Source organism: Pecten maximus, chromosome 7, assembly GCF_902652985.1.
Source record: "Pecten maximus chromosome 7, xPecMax1.1, whole genome shotgun sequence".
Taxonomy (NCBI): Eukaryota; Metazoa; Mollusca; class Bivalvia; order Pectinida; family Pectinidae; genus Pecten; species Pecten maximus.
Window position 1 is genome coordinate 11,138,002 of NC_047021.1, and position 16,214 is coordinate 11,154,215.

The 16,214-nt window shown below is 37.5% G+C and overlaps 2 protein-coding genes across 2 annotated transcripts; both read right to left on the reverse strand.

The window, feature by feature from the left end:
- Position 1: 1 nt before the first annotated feature.
- Positions 2 to 8,763, reverse strand: LOC117331590 (sulfoquinovosidase-like). The gene is made up of 10 exons (XM_033890396.1): positions 8,589 to 8,763; positions 6,479 to 6,610; positions 5,739 to 5,927; positions 4,192 to 4,432; positions 3,712 to 4,052; positions 3,328 to 3,469; positions 2,979 to 3,200; positions 2,133 to 2,348; positions 1,547 to 1,789; positions 2 to 1,434 (listed from the first exon to the last, which is right to left on the reverse strand). The coding sequence occupies exons 2-10, from the start codon at positions 6,608 to 6,610 to the stop codon at positions 875 to 877; spliced, it is 2,286 nt and encodes a 761-aa protein (XP_033746287.1). The 5' UTR covers positions 8,589 to 8,763; the 3' UTR covers positions 2 to 874.
- A 4,769-nt stretch (positions 8,764 to 13,532) lies between these two features.
- Positions 13,533 to 14,356, reverse strand: LOC117331060 (venom protein 164-like). The gene is made up of 2 exons (XM_033889654.1): positions 14,197 to 14,356; positions 13,533 to 13,932 (listed from the first exon to the last, which is right to left on the reverse strand). The coding sequence occupies exons 1-2, from the start codon at positions 14,236 to 14,238 to the stop codon at positions 13,612 to 13,614; spliced, it is 363 nt and encodes a 120-aa protein (XP_033745545.1). The 5' UTR covers positions 14,239 to 14,356; the 3' UTR covers positions 13,533 to 13,611.
- Between the last annotated feature and the right edge of the window lie 1,858 nt (positions 14,357 to 16,214).

Sequence of the window (16,214 nt, forward strand, 5' to 3'; positions counted from 1 at the left end):
ACTGTGTCCGACTTTCTTTTATTTATGCCGCGTCTGTGTGAAATAGTCAACTTACGTCCCCCATGAAAAGAGGGGCTATAAAAACAATAGGTTTCAATTCTGCATGAAGTCGTACATTTTGTATTCACACGGTAAACCATTTGATAAATAATATAACATGAAAATCTAATTCTTGGGGAAAAATAAATGAAACAAAATCTTAAAATGAATACCAGCGATGGATAGTGGTATGGATAGAAGTAGGGTTACTGCGGTAAAGCGACATTGTTTAAAGATAAAAAAAAATTAAAAGCTGAAAATTAAAAATTAAAAATACATTACAATCACAATTATTCCACTTTCTGGTGGACCCTTTAAAGTTCCTTGTTCCATATTCTTCTCAAAATTGACACTTTAACACAAGATTTATTTCTAAATATAGGTAAAAGCAAAGACTCAGGTTATGGTGTTGTCCAGTGACGTAGATTGATGTTCCTACTATAACGTGATGATGACTTGGCTTTAAAAGAAACTGATGTTTATGGCGTGGTTTCCATTTAGACCTCCACTATCTATTATAATGGTGAAAAGCCGCGTATGTAATATGACATCTATGATGGATGGCTTTGATATACTGATAACACGGTAACACACGACACATAATGTTGCAACAAAAATACATGTAGTTACCACTTTTCAAGGAAACGTGGGTGTTCGTAATAACAATGTTCAACAAAGCCAAGATGACATGTTAACAGATGTACTGTTTGATAATTTCGTTCAGTTCTGTGGTCTGACTTAAAACGCTTGTATCCAAAGTGTCTAGCATCACCATTATCTGACACTTCAGTGATGCATTTGATTCCATTGTCGTTGAACATCTCTATACAGTTCCTCAGAGGTACGAAATAACAGTAAACACTGTAAGGAGGATCCACCAAACTCCGGAACCGAACGCTGCTCCCTTGTTTACGCAGGGAGCTACAGGCGTTGGCGTTGTGGGAGGAGTGGGTGGAGGAGTGGGCGGGGCTGGTAGCTGTTTAAAACATTTAAATACGTTTTTATATTTACTCTCGTTATTATAAAATACCAATGGCTTCCCGAGGGGTGCCGACATATTAATGTATTTATCATAACCGGCATATTCGCCTTCGTCCCATATGTTTATCCACGTTCCTTGTGGGAGGTAGATATCCCTGGAAGTTGCTCCCTGAGTTACGATCGGGGCTACCACCAGGTCAGGACCATACATATACTGGTACATTGCTGCATAGCTTTTTTCAGTCTGGTCTACGAAGAACATGGGACGCTGCACTGGAGTCCCGTTCTGTATGTACTCTGCCACGGCGGCCCTTGTGTAGTTTGCAAGAAGACTGTGCGCCTTGGAAAGACGCGCAAAGTGTTGAAGTATGTATTTGTTGGAGTATACTTGTATGTTAGCCTCAGGCTGGTTACCTGTAGAAGAAAAATATTTGCTTATTTAGTTAACAGCTAGTTTTTGCAATTCATATTTAGTGAACAGCAGGCGATGTACCAAACAAAAGACATCAACTAATCCCAAACTAACCTTCGTGTGTGCGCATGTACGGCGTGAAGACAGCCATTTCGCCAGATCTGATGAGAAGTTCAGGTGTACGCTTGAGTCCCATGCTGGCAAAGGTGGTGTACCCTCCTATGTCAAAGTGAGTCATCCCTATTCCTGAAACCCCGGCAGAGAGTGCTGCCACAACAGTGGAGGCTAGGCCATCCGCAACGTCAAAATTGACATTCTGGTCTCCCGCCCACATCAACGTCGTGAAATTGGAAATACCTTTATAGAACATAAGATGTCATCAACGGTATCAAAGAATGTTACATGTACATTAAATATGCTTCTGCATATGTAAATATTGGTTGTTATGTCCCCTTATCTATCGAATACATTTCCATGTCATCAATAATGATCACGATCCGTTATCAGTATAAACTCTCCTGGTTCATTTCTGTAAGAGTTATCTACCATTGTCCTGCTATTTTAATATCTTTTGCATCGTACATAATCTCAACAGAATGTCTTATTCCGTCTGATCTTTTCTGTGTCTTTTAAACAAACGCATGAAGGTTGTTCCCTCATCCTATTAATCAGTGTTATGTCCTTGGGACCCGAAACTTACCTGAATATCCTGATCTCATGAAGAACACCACCTCGCCTTCCTTTCCGGATTCCTGTATCGCAATTCTGTTCATCTGCGCCCAATAGAGCGGCCATCTGTTATGAAGCGTTTCTCCAGACCCAGTGAAAAATTTGGCTGTTGTTGGAAGATACTCTCCGAAATCTGCCATCCATCCGCCTAGACCGATATCTATCATGTTCTTCCTCAAAATAGTGTCTGTAAACAGTGGTTTATACAACACTGGAATTGACCGGCTATATACACTTTATGTGATGTGAAACGAGCGGGAAAAACAAAATGTATTGGACCGCAGATGTATATATTCATATCATTGGGAAACTTTTCAACGGAATGCCTTCATATGTATATGCATATTATATTTAATACTAACGAATATCTATTAATTTATTTATATAACTAAAGAAGATGCACCATGCTGCTCTGTTCTGTCCCTGTAGGCCTGGTCAGTAATTTAAATGATGAAAAGAGTGAACATTTATATTAAGAAGTAAGTTATCAAATGTATCAATATAAATGGGAATTTATATTACTACCATTAATCAACTGTCAAAATCAAGCAAATGGGAAAACACCACACAAGCTAGCCTGCGTATGAAGGCCTTTCAACAAATGTTGAAAATAACACCCAAATCAAATGGGAACATGAGGCTACTAGCAATGCTTAACTTGATAGTCTCCTTTAGTTCTTCAGTTCTCAGGATACAGCAACTGCTAGCATTGTATAAAAAAGCCTTTTGGATTTAGTTTAACCTTTGAATTCCAAAGCAGTTACGTAACAATATCTTACAGATAAGACACAATACGTCTGATAATAACGACACGTACCTTTATACCAAGAGAAGGCGTTTGGGTTGGTAAAGTCAATAGAGCCACAAAAGAACTCCCCGAAGTTCGTAAGGAGGGTCTTGTCCGTCTTGGGGTCCTTAATGAAGTAACCCTTACTGTCTGCATCCTTAAATAAGTCGCCGTCTTTGTTGAGATTTGGGTTGACATAGGCAAGAACCCGGATGCCCTGTTTCTGCAGGTCGGCAATGGTCTCGTTCCATTCTGGTAAATAAATAGTACATCATTTGTATACGTTTAAACATCTAATACATGTACATTGTACATCGATCTAGTTAATCAACAGTGTATTGATTATCGCCATACATTATTATGTATGTAGAGTACATACTGGTATAGAGAGTAGTGTTGAGTTTCCAGTTCCAAAAGACTCTTTTTCCGAATGAGGTGTGGATGTCGCCGGACCAATCCTGAATCCAAAGTCCATTCACCTTTATACCGGCATCCTGAACCGTCTTCAGTCTTGCCAACATCTATACATAAATTATCATTTTCCGTCAATACGAAGTAGCATTAAAAGTGAGTTAGAATTAACATAATTACATTTGAATTGTCCATACTACGCCCCAGCATATTTAAACATATTATATATTGTTGAAAATAAAGCATCTACGACTACAAAGCAACCGTCAGACCTTGGACAACAGTTAACACAAAGTAAAAAGTTATGACTATTGAAGCAAGTCCTTTTCTGGTCCCTTATTGTGTTACGTACCGTGTCAGTTCCTCCTTGAACCCCTATTGTAATGCCTGAAGTTACCCAGTCCGGGAGTGCAGGCATGCGGCCCTGGAACTGAGACAGTGACTGTACCAGCGCGAGCATGGTATCGGCCGTTTTGAAGTAGAACTTTCCAACTATACCCTTGACGAAGATCTCGTGGTAGGTAGGGGAGCTAAAGTCGAGTACCATGTAGTTAGTGTCCTTGTAGTGAAGGTAGTACTTTCGTGTGCTCACATAAGAAGGTTGGGGGTAATATGTCGTGTGGAAGGCACCACCGCCTCCTGTCTTCAGGTCCGCGTAATACGTCACGAGGTTACTCTTGTCCCTGCCAACACCTATAATGGCCAAGTGACATATATTTTCACAGAGATTTAACACTAAGACATTCCCGCTCATTTGATTGTTGTTTCTTTGAAAAATGCGTGAAGGTTATTCATGATAACAATAAAAGTACAGGCCAAACCTTCTACTTACCTTGTTCCCTTGTCCAGATGGGGTACTTGAGATCGTCCGCGCGCAGAACTGTAACGATCTCTGGTGGCATGTACGTCCTGTCTCGGAGGTTAAAGTGAGAGAACTGCTCCCCACCCCCGAACACCTTCTCGGTCTGTTCTGCAACTACCCTCAGCCACAGGTACTGATAGGGAGTGCTTCCCACATCTACTGTCGACACCACAAGGTCACTGTCGGAAGTCGACTCGAACGTTACGTTACACTGAAACAGAGTTGAGTATCTGGTGCAATGGTGTATGATGCGAAGAAATGACAATTTCATCTCTTACTTCAGACGTGTGTTTTTCACAACGAATGTGAGAAATGTAGTTTCAGTGAATATCAAATATAAAGAGTTTGTTCAGTAATTATGTATGTAGTAACCAGTTTCATTGTGTTTCGTGTTTTAAAAGTTTCGACATTGGCTGTTAACAGCTGCCATTCCAGGTCGATGATAATTTAATTGATATAGATATATTGACTGCTGTATAGTTTGAATTTCGAACAAATTACTGCACTTTGTTACACTGACGTTGATAATTTACATACACCTATTTGTTCTGCTACTATAACACATGCGGCATAACATCTTAGAATTGTTATATATGCATGAGCTATTACCACATCAATACTCTCAATGCGTACAGCATATAATGTGAATAAAATAGAAGTAGCCAAAACCCAACAACGATAAAACTGTCCATAGGGTTGTTGTTGTTTTTCTCTCTTATTAACATAGTGTGATCAGGATTCAATCGTGACATCACATAAAATCAAAGTTATGACGGAAGTTCTCAGATAAAATCTTATTGACAGTCGTCGGTTGTCGAAAATGTTCACATTTTAATGGTTGAAAACTCGGCCATAGCGATAGAGATTAATTTATCAAAGAATGCCATAAAAGCAACCAATACCTTTGTGCTATAAATAGTAATATAGTGCTACACAGGCAATATTCCTTCACGTGAAATTCACATGAATTTCACGTGAAAAAATGTCATGTGAAATTCACGTGAAGGAATATTGCCTGTGTATAAAGTACAGATTTGAATACAAATATAAGGAATAAAAATGCATCGTTGGGTAAGTTGAGGAGGACATTCTGATATTTGCTTAGCAGTCTCTTAGAGCCGATTTTTTTGGCAACCCCACTTAGGCTTGCAGACATAATTTGGAGGATATTTTACTTAGATAACAGTTGAGTCTATTGTTTAAAGAACGCAATTAAGGTAGGTTTGGTTGTTGTGGTTTTGATTATAATTTTGAGTCAGGGAAATGACCGAAAAACCACTTTAAAGTTTAATTTTTGGTGGCCGTTTGATTCAAAACCTGTTGGGTTTTTGTTATGAGTGTAGAGCATAAATGTAACCAAATTCTCATCAACTTATCCTACCTGTGCTACTGACATTATTATTGTGGAACATGTCTGATCGGATGCCATCTTAAATATTATAGATAATATTATTATATATGTATGTCATATAGCAACATCGGTCCCCTTGTATATCTATAGGAAATGTAAAACCCACCAGGAACTCATCCCCGCTGTACTTGAACAACACGTAATTTTTATCCGCAGTAGTAATATGCTCAAATGTCCGGAGAGGAATTCGGTCCTGAATTACATTGTTGATATGGAAATTTCCAAGTCCACCAAGGAAATTTGTGTGTCCTTCCCCTACGTATATCATAGGGTTCTGTCTCGAATGCTGAAATATCTGGAACAGAACATAAAACATATTTTATATATACCATTTACCATGTACGTACATTACGACATATTCTCTATCCTTTCTCCGATTTCAGACATGTGTATCTGTTTGAACTACCAGACTAAATGCCAAGTGCTGTAAAACAATGCAGAAAGGACAACATATTAAAGAATATGTATTCCTAGCAAAATAGATGATATCATTTGCGAAATGACTAATTGGTTCATTCTCATTATTTGTAAATACAGTGAAGTTCTTAAATAGACTGATGTATTCTTAATTAAGTGCAATGCTTTTAGTACAAAAAACCAACCACTTTTAAAATGTTACCGGTAGAAAATGGATGTGTACAGTATGATTGGGTTTGTGGCGTTTTTTTTTTCTACAGAAGTTTGTCTTTATGATGTCGCTAGTCAAACACAACAAGTGATAACGTCCATGTTTGCCTGGTAGTTTCAATACTACACGTATGTCAAAATGAATGGAATAGTTTGCCGATGAGGTACCTGTTTAGGTATATAGTGTACCCGTTTAGATCTATCTCTTGGTGTACTTACCGTAATGTTATTAATTGAGATGTTGAACCCATCAGGATATGTCAGAGTAAATGCATATTTCTTCTCACCGGAAACGGCGACAAAAAGGTGTACAGCTATCAAGGTGATGTATAACACGGCTCGTGTCGTCATCTACACATACAAACAGTGAGGATTGTCTATTTCAAATATAAAAATATACTTTAAAAGTTTAAGAATATGATTGATTTTATATTTACATGCACATAGACTGTACAAACTACACAGAAACGTGAATGGCTACTTGTTGATATCCTTTTCCCCCAGCAAATAGAATTTCACCATATTCTACACCTTAAAAGGGCACCTTGTATCCATTGACATCATTTAGTTGGTCAATTATATATATTGATATAAGGCATCCAATGGACATTTTCTTATTAAAAGATGTTCATTTTAAGCACACCAATGAGTAAAATTGACTTTGTACATATAACTAAACGTTTACAGTAAATTACCCACTGGATCAACACCCGAAATACGTTGACAATCAATATCCCGTTCGATTAACACATTAATGACTAAATTTCGCAATCATTGCTTCATACATGTATCTCTGTTGTTTAACGGCGCCATACATGTCTACATTTTATTATGTACCAACACCCATCTCGGTATTACCAACATAAAGTTCCGGTCCAGCTCTTTTCTGCACATGTGTTGTTCTGGTCGCTTCAATGTAACAGGCCACCCGAATATATAACCACAAGGTGCTCTTAGTAAACTATCTAAATTATTATATTTATTAATTAAACTTTCCTTTGTATGACAAGCGTTGTTTTTAATCTATGGTTTGTTTAAAATTTAATTAAAAATCATCTGTATGTGGGAATTAATGGTAAAGACTATGATGCCCTGTATCTAGTTTGAATCTCCATTGCTGAGCACGAAAAGTTTGTTGAATGTACTTGTTTCTGTAGCAATACCAACGTTGGCCCAGTTATCAAAATATCAAATGAATGAGCTTTTGGAAACTTTCAGGAATGGGATGGTCAATGATATTTCCCTTTTCAGTTTTCATATAACAAAAACAAGCATCAATGCCATTATTATCAGGTACAGAGCTACCAATACCCCGTCCATTATTCTAGGCATGCTAAAAGTTTCAACGGGACACCTCGTTTTCAAGCCCATAGTTAGACAGAAGCTTATATGTTAGACAGAAGCTTACCTCGTTAGACAGCGGTATTCTATGTTAGACAGAAGCTTACCTCGTTAGGCAGCGGAATTATGTGTTAGACAGAAGCTTACCTCGTTAGACAGCGGTTGTCTGTGTTAGACAGAAGCTTACCTCGTTAGACAGCGGAATTCTATGTTAGACAGAAGCTTACCTCGTTAGACAGCGGAATTCTATGTTAGACAGAAGCTCACCTCGTTAGACAGCGGTATTCTATGTTAGACAGAAGCTTACCTCGTTAGGCCAGCGGAATTATGTGTTAGACAGAAGACTTACATCGTAGGAAGCGGTAGTCTGTGTTAGACAGAAGCTTACCTCGTTAGACAGCGGAATTCTATGTTAGACAGAAGCTTACCTCGTTAGACAGCGGAATTCTGTGTTAGACAGAAGCTTACCTCGTTAGACAGCGGTAGTCTGTGTTAGACAGAAGCTTACCTTGTTAGACAGCAGTAGTCTGTGTTAGACAGAAGCTTACCTCGTTAGACAGCGGAATTCTATGTTAGACAGAAGCTTACCTCGTTAGACAGCAGTAGTCTGTGTTAGACAGAAGCTTACCTCGTTAGACAGCGGTAGTCTGTGTTAGACAGAAGCTTACCTCGTTAGCCATCGGGATTTTGTATTAGACAGAAGCTTACCTCGTTAGACAGCAGTAGTCTGTGTTAAACAGAAGCTTACCTCGTTAGACAGCGGTATTCTATGTTAGACAGAAGCTTACCTCGTTAGCCATCGGAATTTTGTATTAGATTGAAGCTTACCTCGTTAGACAGCAGTAGTCTGTGTTAGACAGAAGATTACCTCGTTAGCCATCGGGATTTTGTATTAGACAGAAGCTTACCTCGTTAGACAGCAGTAGTCTGTGTTAGACAGAAGCTTACCTCGTTAGACAGCTGTAGTCTGTGTTAGACAGAAGCTTACCTCGTGGTCGTTAGACAGCCTGGATTTAGAGTAAGGTTGAAATTAACCTTGCCACACCGGCTCGTTGCTTGCTGATAACCCAAGGGTCTGGTGATTACCGTGTCCACTTAGGGTCTGTCGTGTTATCGCACTAGCTTCTGACGTCCTAATCGTTCTCACTATTGAATATCATTTGTATTTGAAAAGTGTACATGAATGTGAATGAAAAAATGTATGCACAGTAACCTGTAAATAGAGCATGCCTAGACACATGTGTGTCCTAAAGTCGCTACTGATATGGCCTCATTGGTGATGATCAGCCACATCATGATGTCACACCAACACAAAGTCTGATATATCCTACCATGATGCTTTGTTTTATCTTTATATTCCAGATAAATATAACATAACTATTCTTTTTTATATACAGGATTAAATAATCAAATAATCCTTGATCAATAAATGCATTTTGAAATAACACCTACATTTATACGTTAGGTAATTAATCCACACATCTTTTTACTTCCATTTAAATATCATTTTGATTGTCATGTAATCTTCCACCTTTCCTGAAAACATCATTAATAGTAAAAATACATAGCACAACATTATATAAAATCAGTGTATATAGGACAAAGAACATTATGCTCTTTCTATGAACTCAAACGTATAGTAAAAAGTACTAGTACATTGGCCAAGCTGTATTTCTTTCCTTTTTTCCCCCTTGTTTTTTCTTGCTTTTTTGTTTTTTTTTTTGTTGTTTTTTTTCAGTTTGGGGGGGGGGGGGGGGGGGGCTGTTTTACAAGACCTTCTTAGGTCTAAGTGAGCACGGGTCTTCAAAATATCAACGTAAACTAGCAGCCCTTTAGTATTTACAAAGAGGAAGCCGGCTATATCAATGTATGAGTTAAACCTTAAGCCTTATCTACTTTGATCAAATATTGACTTGTGATAGACTACGTATGTCATGCTGATAGTGAACAGATGTGTGTGTATGTGTGTGTGTGTATGTGTGTATGTGTGTGTACGACGCCTGAATGCTACACTATAAATTTAACACCATAATTATCTGGCTTTATTGATATTTGGGTATTCAACTGAATAAAATGCAGTTAGTACTGACCACCGAACAAAGAGGAAAACACGTCGTATTCTTACAGAATGACGTAAATACCTGCGTAGTCTGGATGCTTCTCTTAAATTCCACACTATACAAATGTAGCGGTCAATATTTATAGAAAAGTTACAAAGGGGGTATATTCTCACTTTTACTGAGAATATAACACAGTTTGAAACAAATGAGTTAGCAGATAGACTATTGGTATGATATAGGGACAACACTGACGAATTTCGGCACAGTACTCATTCATATAAGAACATCAGACAAAGAAATCACAGATACCTAAATACACTAAAACCTCAATTATATCTAGAACCCCTTTGAAAGTAGATTTTATGTTTATTCCAGATAATATCGAAATGTCAAAAAGGAAGCTAAGATTGTACTGCCCGTTCTCAAGCCTGATTCAGAGCCCGGGATTCATAAAAGAATAGCCACCCTTTTATAAGGTTCAACACCGAAGCGGCCTTGCATCCACTCTGCCTACAAAGGTAGCACACCACAGTAAGACAGCCTGGCCATGGGCAATTTTTTTGTTAAGCAAATAACTCCTGTATTATGATATGCATAAAAAATGAAAAAAATAAATGTACACTATAATTGGTATATTCAGTATGAAGTAGTACATACAGGCTTCACATTTATTAAAACAAAAATCAATAAATTGGTTCCGGATTTTAAATATCCGGATTTTCCGAACGTGTGTTTACACAGGAAATTTAGTTTTGCCTAGGGCGCAAAATGGAAGCCCACAGAAAAGGTAAGATAGCGGAAAAACTTAATTTACAACATATGTCCAAACAAGATTAATTCTGTCTTTGGGATAGAGATATTTAATTTTAAATAGGTTTCAGAAAAAAAATTGTGTAGAGAATTGTGCCATTTTGGGTGAAATATCATAATATTTTGCAATTTTTGAGAATTTTTTAAGCTGTTACCATGGTATTCCCAGCTCTAAAAATCACAGAAAATATCAGTTTACTTATCCTTCAGAGCTCTATTAAAATTGCAAATGTTGTACAGATTTCGAATATATATACTTTATTAGAGGTTATATGTAAGGTTAACTGGCAATGTTTGCATATCTAAAACATGTGCCATATTTTTCAGAATTTGGCATTTTTACTGTACACTGCTACCAAAATCACCAACGTCTCATTCAGATATATCACCTCTAATTCATGTCGTCGAAGACGAATATTACAATCTTGTATGCCGAGTTATTTCGAAATTGAAAAGATAGAACATTGGCACAGCAGAATTTAAATCATTCTTAAAAGTAGTCGACACCTACAGATGTCTGTTTGTAGAAACTGTACAGTTTTTGAGCAAAATGGGAGCTTCTAATATGAAGTATTCAGATGTTACCTAAATGTTTTGGAAGGTTGTATATAGAATCTTCCTTGGGTAATTTCTATACATCTCATAGGTGGGGTAAAAGGTCTGACTTCCGATATCAACTTCGCCGTTCCAAGTATACGTACCCTGGCGGAGTTCAACGTGTCTAGTACCGAGAAAGTAACTGAATCTGAAATTGCAGTCTCTTGAAAAAAAAAACACCAACGAATACATACGTGTACGTATATGGGAAATTGAATGTCTTCGCAAAGTGTATCCGTCATTAGATATATTGAAACAAATGTTACACATGTTCTTGTCTTCTCTGTTTTCTCAAACACGGATAAAAATCATCAAACGTACTGGCCAATCATTTAACAACAACGAATGCAACAACCCCCATCCCCATTCGAATGAAACGGATATTATATTATTCTTATTTTAAAGCTTAAGTAGTATGAATAAATAAATCAGAAAAATACCATTATTCGAAAGAGTACATTAAAATAAAGGATAAGCAAACACGATAATGGAATGTGAAACCAGCTCTATTTTCGACATCTAAGATAATCCCAGATCCTTTAGGGGACCCACTTTTAGTTGCCTTCTACGATCAAACATGTACTGGGATGCAGAGGGCCATACTGGCCAGCACAGTCACAAAAGTCTTAAGCATCGCATTTAGTGTAATAGGTTAATAGTGATATTCAAGTTTGAAATCGAGATGTCCACATAAAGCTAACGATAAAACAAAGGGAGCTTAAGGAATTCCTTTAAACGTTACGTGTATCTGTGTCTTACACTGTGGATAAAGCGAATCAAACAAAAAGTACTGTAAAAATGTCCGAGTTATCTCCCTTTGAACAACCGCACTGTGAACGTACGTTACGTATATGTTATTACATTGTATAGATATCGACAACACAACAGTAGAAAAAGGGCACCACAACTGATGAAATGTTTAATCACGACAACAGATAGAATCGACATAAATTCCTCTAGAGATTTAACTACCAAATAGATCAACATAATAGTAAACTAACAACAGAACCTTGTCTGAGAATGACTTACTGGTCAGGTCTGTATCTGTTGTAAATATACACGTCTCCACGAAGATGTTTAACCATGCCGTCACAATCAGTACATGTGACACGATCCTAGTCTTCCATTGTTTAACATAGAATTACAAAGAGAGCATCACTTGTCACACAACAAGGTTTTGTTTGTACATGTAATCTTCATTGTTGAAAAAAAATAATTGGAGGTTACTGCTAAAAATACTTGAATTTGGTCAAAGATGTTTTAACCATGATGGAATCTCCAATCTACGTGAACTCCATGCCTGTAGTAATAAAACAATACAATGTCGACAAATGCATTGTGAGTAAAAAGGGGGAGGGGTGACAAGGAAAACGTTACTCACAAGCAGCACACGTATACATATTGAGTTTAAATCATTGTAATCTTGCTACTGAAATACCGGTAAATACGTTAGATACCGGTAAATACGTTAAATACCGGTATAAACGTTAAATACCGGTATAAACGTTAAATACCGGTATAAACGTTAAATACCGGTGAGATAGTTAAATGCCGGTTCATACGTTAAATTACATTCTACCATGTTTGCTATGTAACGCCGGTTTTGATTGGTTTAAAACCATGTATTATTTTCCAATAACCCACGCTCGTGCCAATAATACACGGTCGTGAGTCACGGCTATCACAATTTTAAATATCTAATATTCACCCGTTTCTTAAAAGGTTACTATAGCCAAGTGGGCTAATGGGTTAGTCTTTACCCCTGAGGCCCTATGTATGGGATATTAAAATTTTATTTTTAAGATAAAAAAAATGGGTTAGTATTTCAATAAATTTTTATCACGACGCGAGTTCGAATCCTACGGAGGCCCCCCTTTTTTTTCTTTTTTTTTTTTTTTTTTTTTTATTCTTTTTTTTTAATTTTCAAAATCAATGCCATATGATAGATGCTCTTGATCGTAGTACTGTATTGCCTGTATATTTCATCAACAAATAATGCAATACTCAAGAAATACGGTTTTCCCGGGTTTTCTTTGCTGTTTTTAATTAGAAAGAGGTCGATCTCAGTACAAAACAGTACATGGTAGAATAGAAATAATCAACTTTGACTCGTGTATTGTTGCAGGATATACAACTCGGACTCGGATATTTTGCAATTTTAATTAATAACTCAGGCCTGCGGCCTTCGTTATTAATTTAATTGCAAAATGTCCTCGTCCTCGTTGTATATCCTGCAATAATACACGAATCATCGTTAATTATTTCTTAAGTATATACGATTAACACCGTTATACACGTTTTATACCGTTAAATACGTTAGACACCGTTAAATAGTTAAATACCGTTAAATACCGGTAATAATCAATAATGTAATTGGTCTTTACTAATTTGTTCCGGATCATTTGTACCTGTTTTGGAACATGAAGTAGTTTAAAGTCGACATTGATACAGAAATAACACAGAGATAAATTGTTGTAGACAAATTTATTGATATGTTATCGTATGACTTAGTATGAGGGAACCACGACCCGATCATCAAGGCCCTCAAGGTGCTGGTGTTGAGTGAGCCTCGTTCGTGGGGATACATTTAGGATTGGTGTGGTGCCCGTTAGGGAGAATGGTGGTACCCTCACAGACAAGTCCTTCATCACAAGGGCAATAATCGTTGTAGATACCATTAAACTGCTGTAGGAACACGTGACACGTGAGTCCCTGGTAACGCTTTGGACGACAAAACCCGGAAGTATGGGAGAAAATGAAACGTTTATGGTTGGCTGTCCGTCTGTCTGCGTCAGCTACACAACACTCCCATTCTCCACAGTCCGACTGATCATGACATACCTGTTCTGTCTGGGCGTCCGCTAGCTGAGGAAATATAATGATTAACACACACAAACCTGATTATCAAGTGTCTGTACAAGTAAACAGTCCAACAACAAACTGTGGAATAGGGTTAGTTACAGTCGTCTTACGAAATGCCCGTAATTCAAATCTAATACAAAAGATTTTAAAGCCATTTTTATTTCCTTCAAATATCCTATTATGAAACGTTAATGTAAATTGGGAAAGCTAATTTCAGATGATGTTTTACACGGAGTTTTCCTAGCCACCGACTGGGGTGTGACTTACCAGGACGACAGCTAGCAGTGTCACCAAAGCTAGGACCTTCATGGCAGAGTTTGTTGTGGACACTATAGTGTTTCACTGTAAAATGCGGTCTGGGACAGTTCGCACCTGTTCCTGTCACGAGACTGGTACCACACTATCTGTACTGAATTACCACACTACTGTTACATAGACGGACTGACACCAGACATGGCCGAAATTTAATCTTGTGTTTAGTTACAATTAAAAATTTACGTTTATTTTATAAACGTTTACATTATAAATAACCACTCTTAGTCACTGCAAGCGCTATCAAAATCGCATGGCATTCATGATTATTGATCATTGTCATAGCTCACTTTTTGATGTCACCAGTAATATGACGTTATAATTGTAACCTTGTCCATTACATTTACACATGTACAGAAGTTTCTTCGCGTAATGTTGCATTTGACAAAGTATTTCCATGAAAAAATACACAAAATCTTAAACATGTGAACACTTTTTCTGCATTCCAACAAGGATACAAGTTATTGTACAAATCGGGGAAAAAAATAAGGATATAACGTCCAAATGGAAAGAATTTATCATTTTAACACAAACCGCAACTGAACACCGTGTTTGCGGGCTTTCAAAGCTTGTCAAGACTCCCTTATTTGCACTCTTTGCTTGAAAAAGCAAGTAGACAAGTGAAATGTGGTACATATAGAATTATAATATAAATAATAACGCTGAACAATCTCCTGACGATGTAATTTTAGATATGCAATTGTTTTTTCCTGCATCCATTTTAATTTAACTTTAACTTCAATACACAAGTCAAGGTCCTGGTGTAATCAGTGGTTGACATCCTGTTATATACTGGGGGTATAGTATACTAACAGAGACACAATGTCAATAACTTAACAGCACAGTACATTGTCCGAGCAATGTGATCTGCCTTTTACAGTAACTTTACACAAACTTCGTCACTAGAATTATTATAATAGTATATGTTATTTATTGCATATCAATTATACTTCAATTTGTATGTGTGACACGTTGTACATGTCCTCTAAATCCAACTCTTCCTTTTACAAAAATACTGTGTAGCTCTGATATCCAATCTAACGTAAGGTGGCACTATATAAATAGTGCCCTTGTCTGAGGGGAATATGGAGGATTGTTTCCCCGAGGGAACATTATCTTCCCGAGCCGATAGGCGAGGGAAGATAATGTTCTCGAGGGGAAACAATCCTCCATATTCCCCTCAGACAAGGGCACTATTTATTTTATTGTACCGAATAGATATCAATTTATCGATATCCTCCTCAAATATTGAGGCAAACCTCTTGGACGTCTGCTCCATGTTTACAAGTTGTCTGTGTCACTGTTGCGTTTGTAAGAATTGTCTCCCTTCTCAATGTTCGGGATTTTCCGTAAGAAACAATCGTGCGTTTTCGGGCGGAGCGGGGAACATTGCAATATCCCACGGCAATGTTGACTGCTGTTTCTGACACTGCATATTGTTTCAGGTCATGTGATTAAGAATTGACCAATACTAAGGCGAGAATCTTACATAAGGTATAATAATTAAGGATATCGTTACGGATGATCATTACAATATCATACCATCCTGGTGAACGCAGAATCCCCTCAAGCATTTACCTCTTGGTAAAAAGTGGCACATATTTCTTCTCGCGCCAATAAGTATGAATTGAGACACCATGGAAGACAACATCAGAAAAGATAATATCACCATCATCATAATGTTTGTAATGTGCAATCTAATCAGATCTGGGTTTTGTCCTATATTAACCGTAGAATAGACTATTGTCATAAATATATCTTAGAACGTTTTGTTACCAGTAAAGGTTTAAAACGCACATTATTGTCACAGGGACCTGAGAATGTGTTACAGTCAAGGTGTATTTGGAGTTTAACACACTTTCAGGCGTGTTGGGAGCTAAATTAAAATTCTGAAAAACGCACCGTCGGAAAACACCGGGTACGGAAGCCGTACGGCGACCTTTTGACGTTTGACTTTCGACTGGTCACCTCAC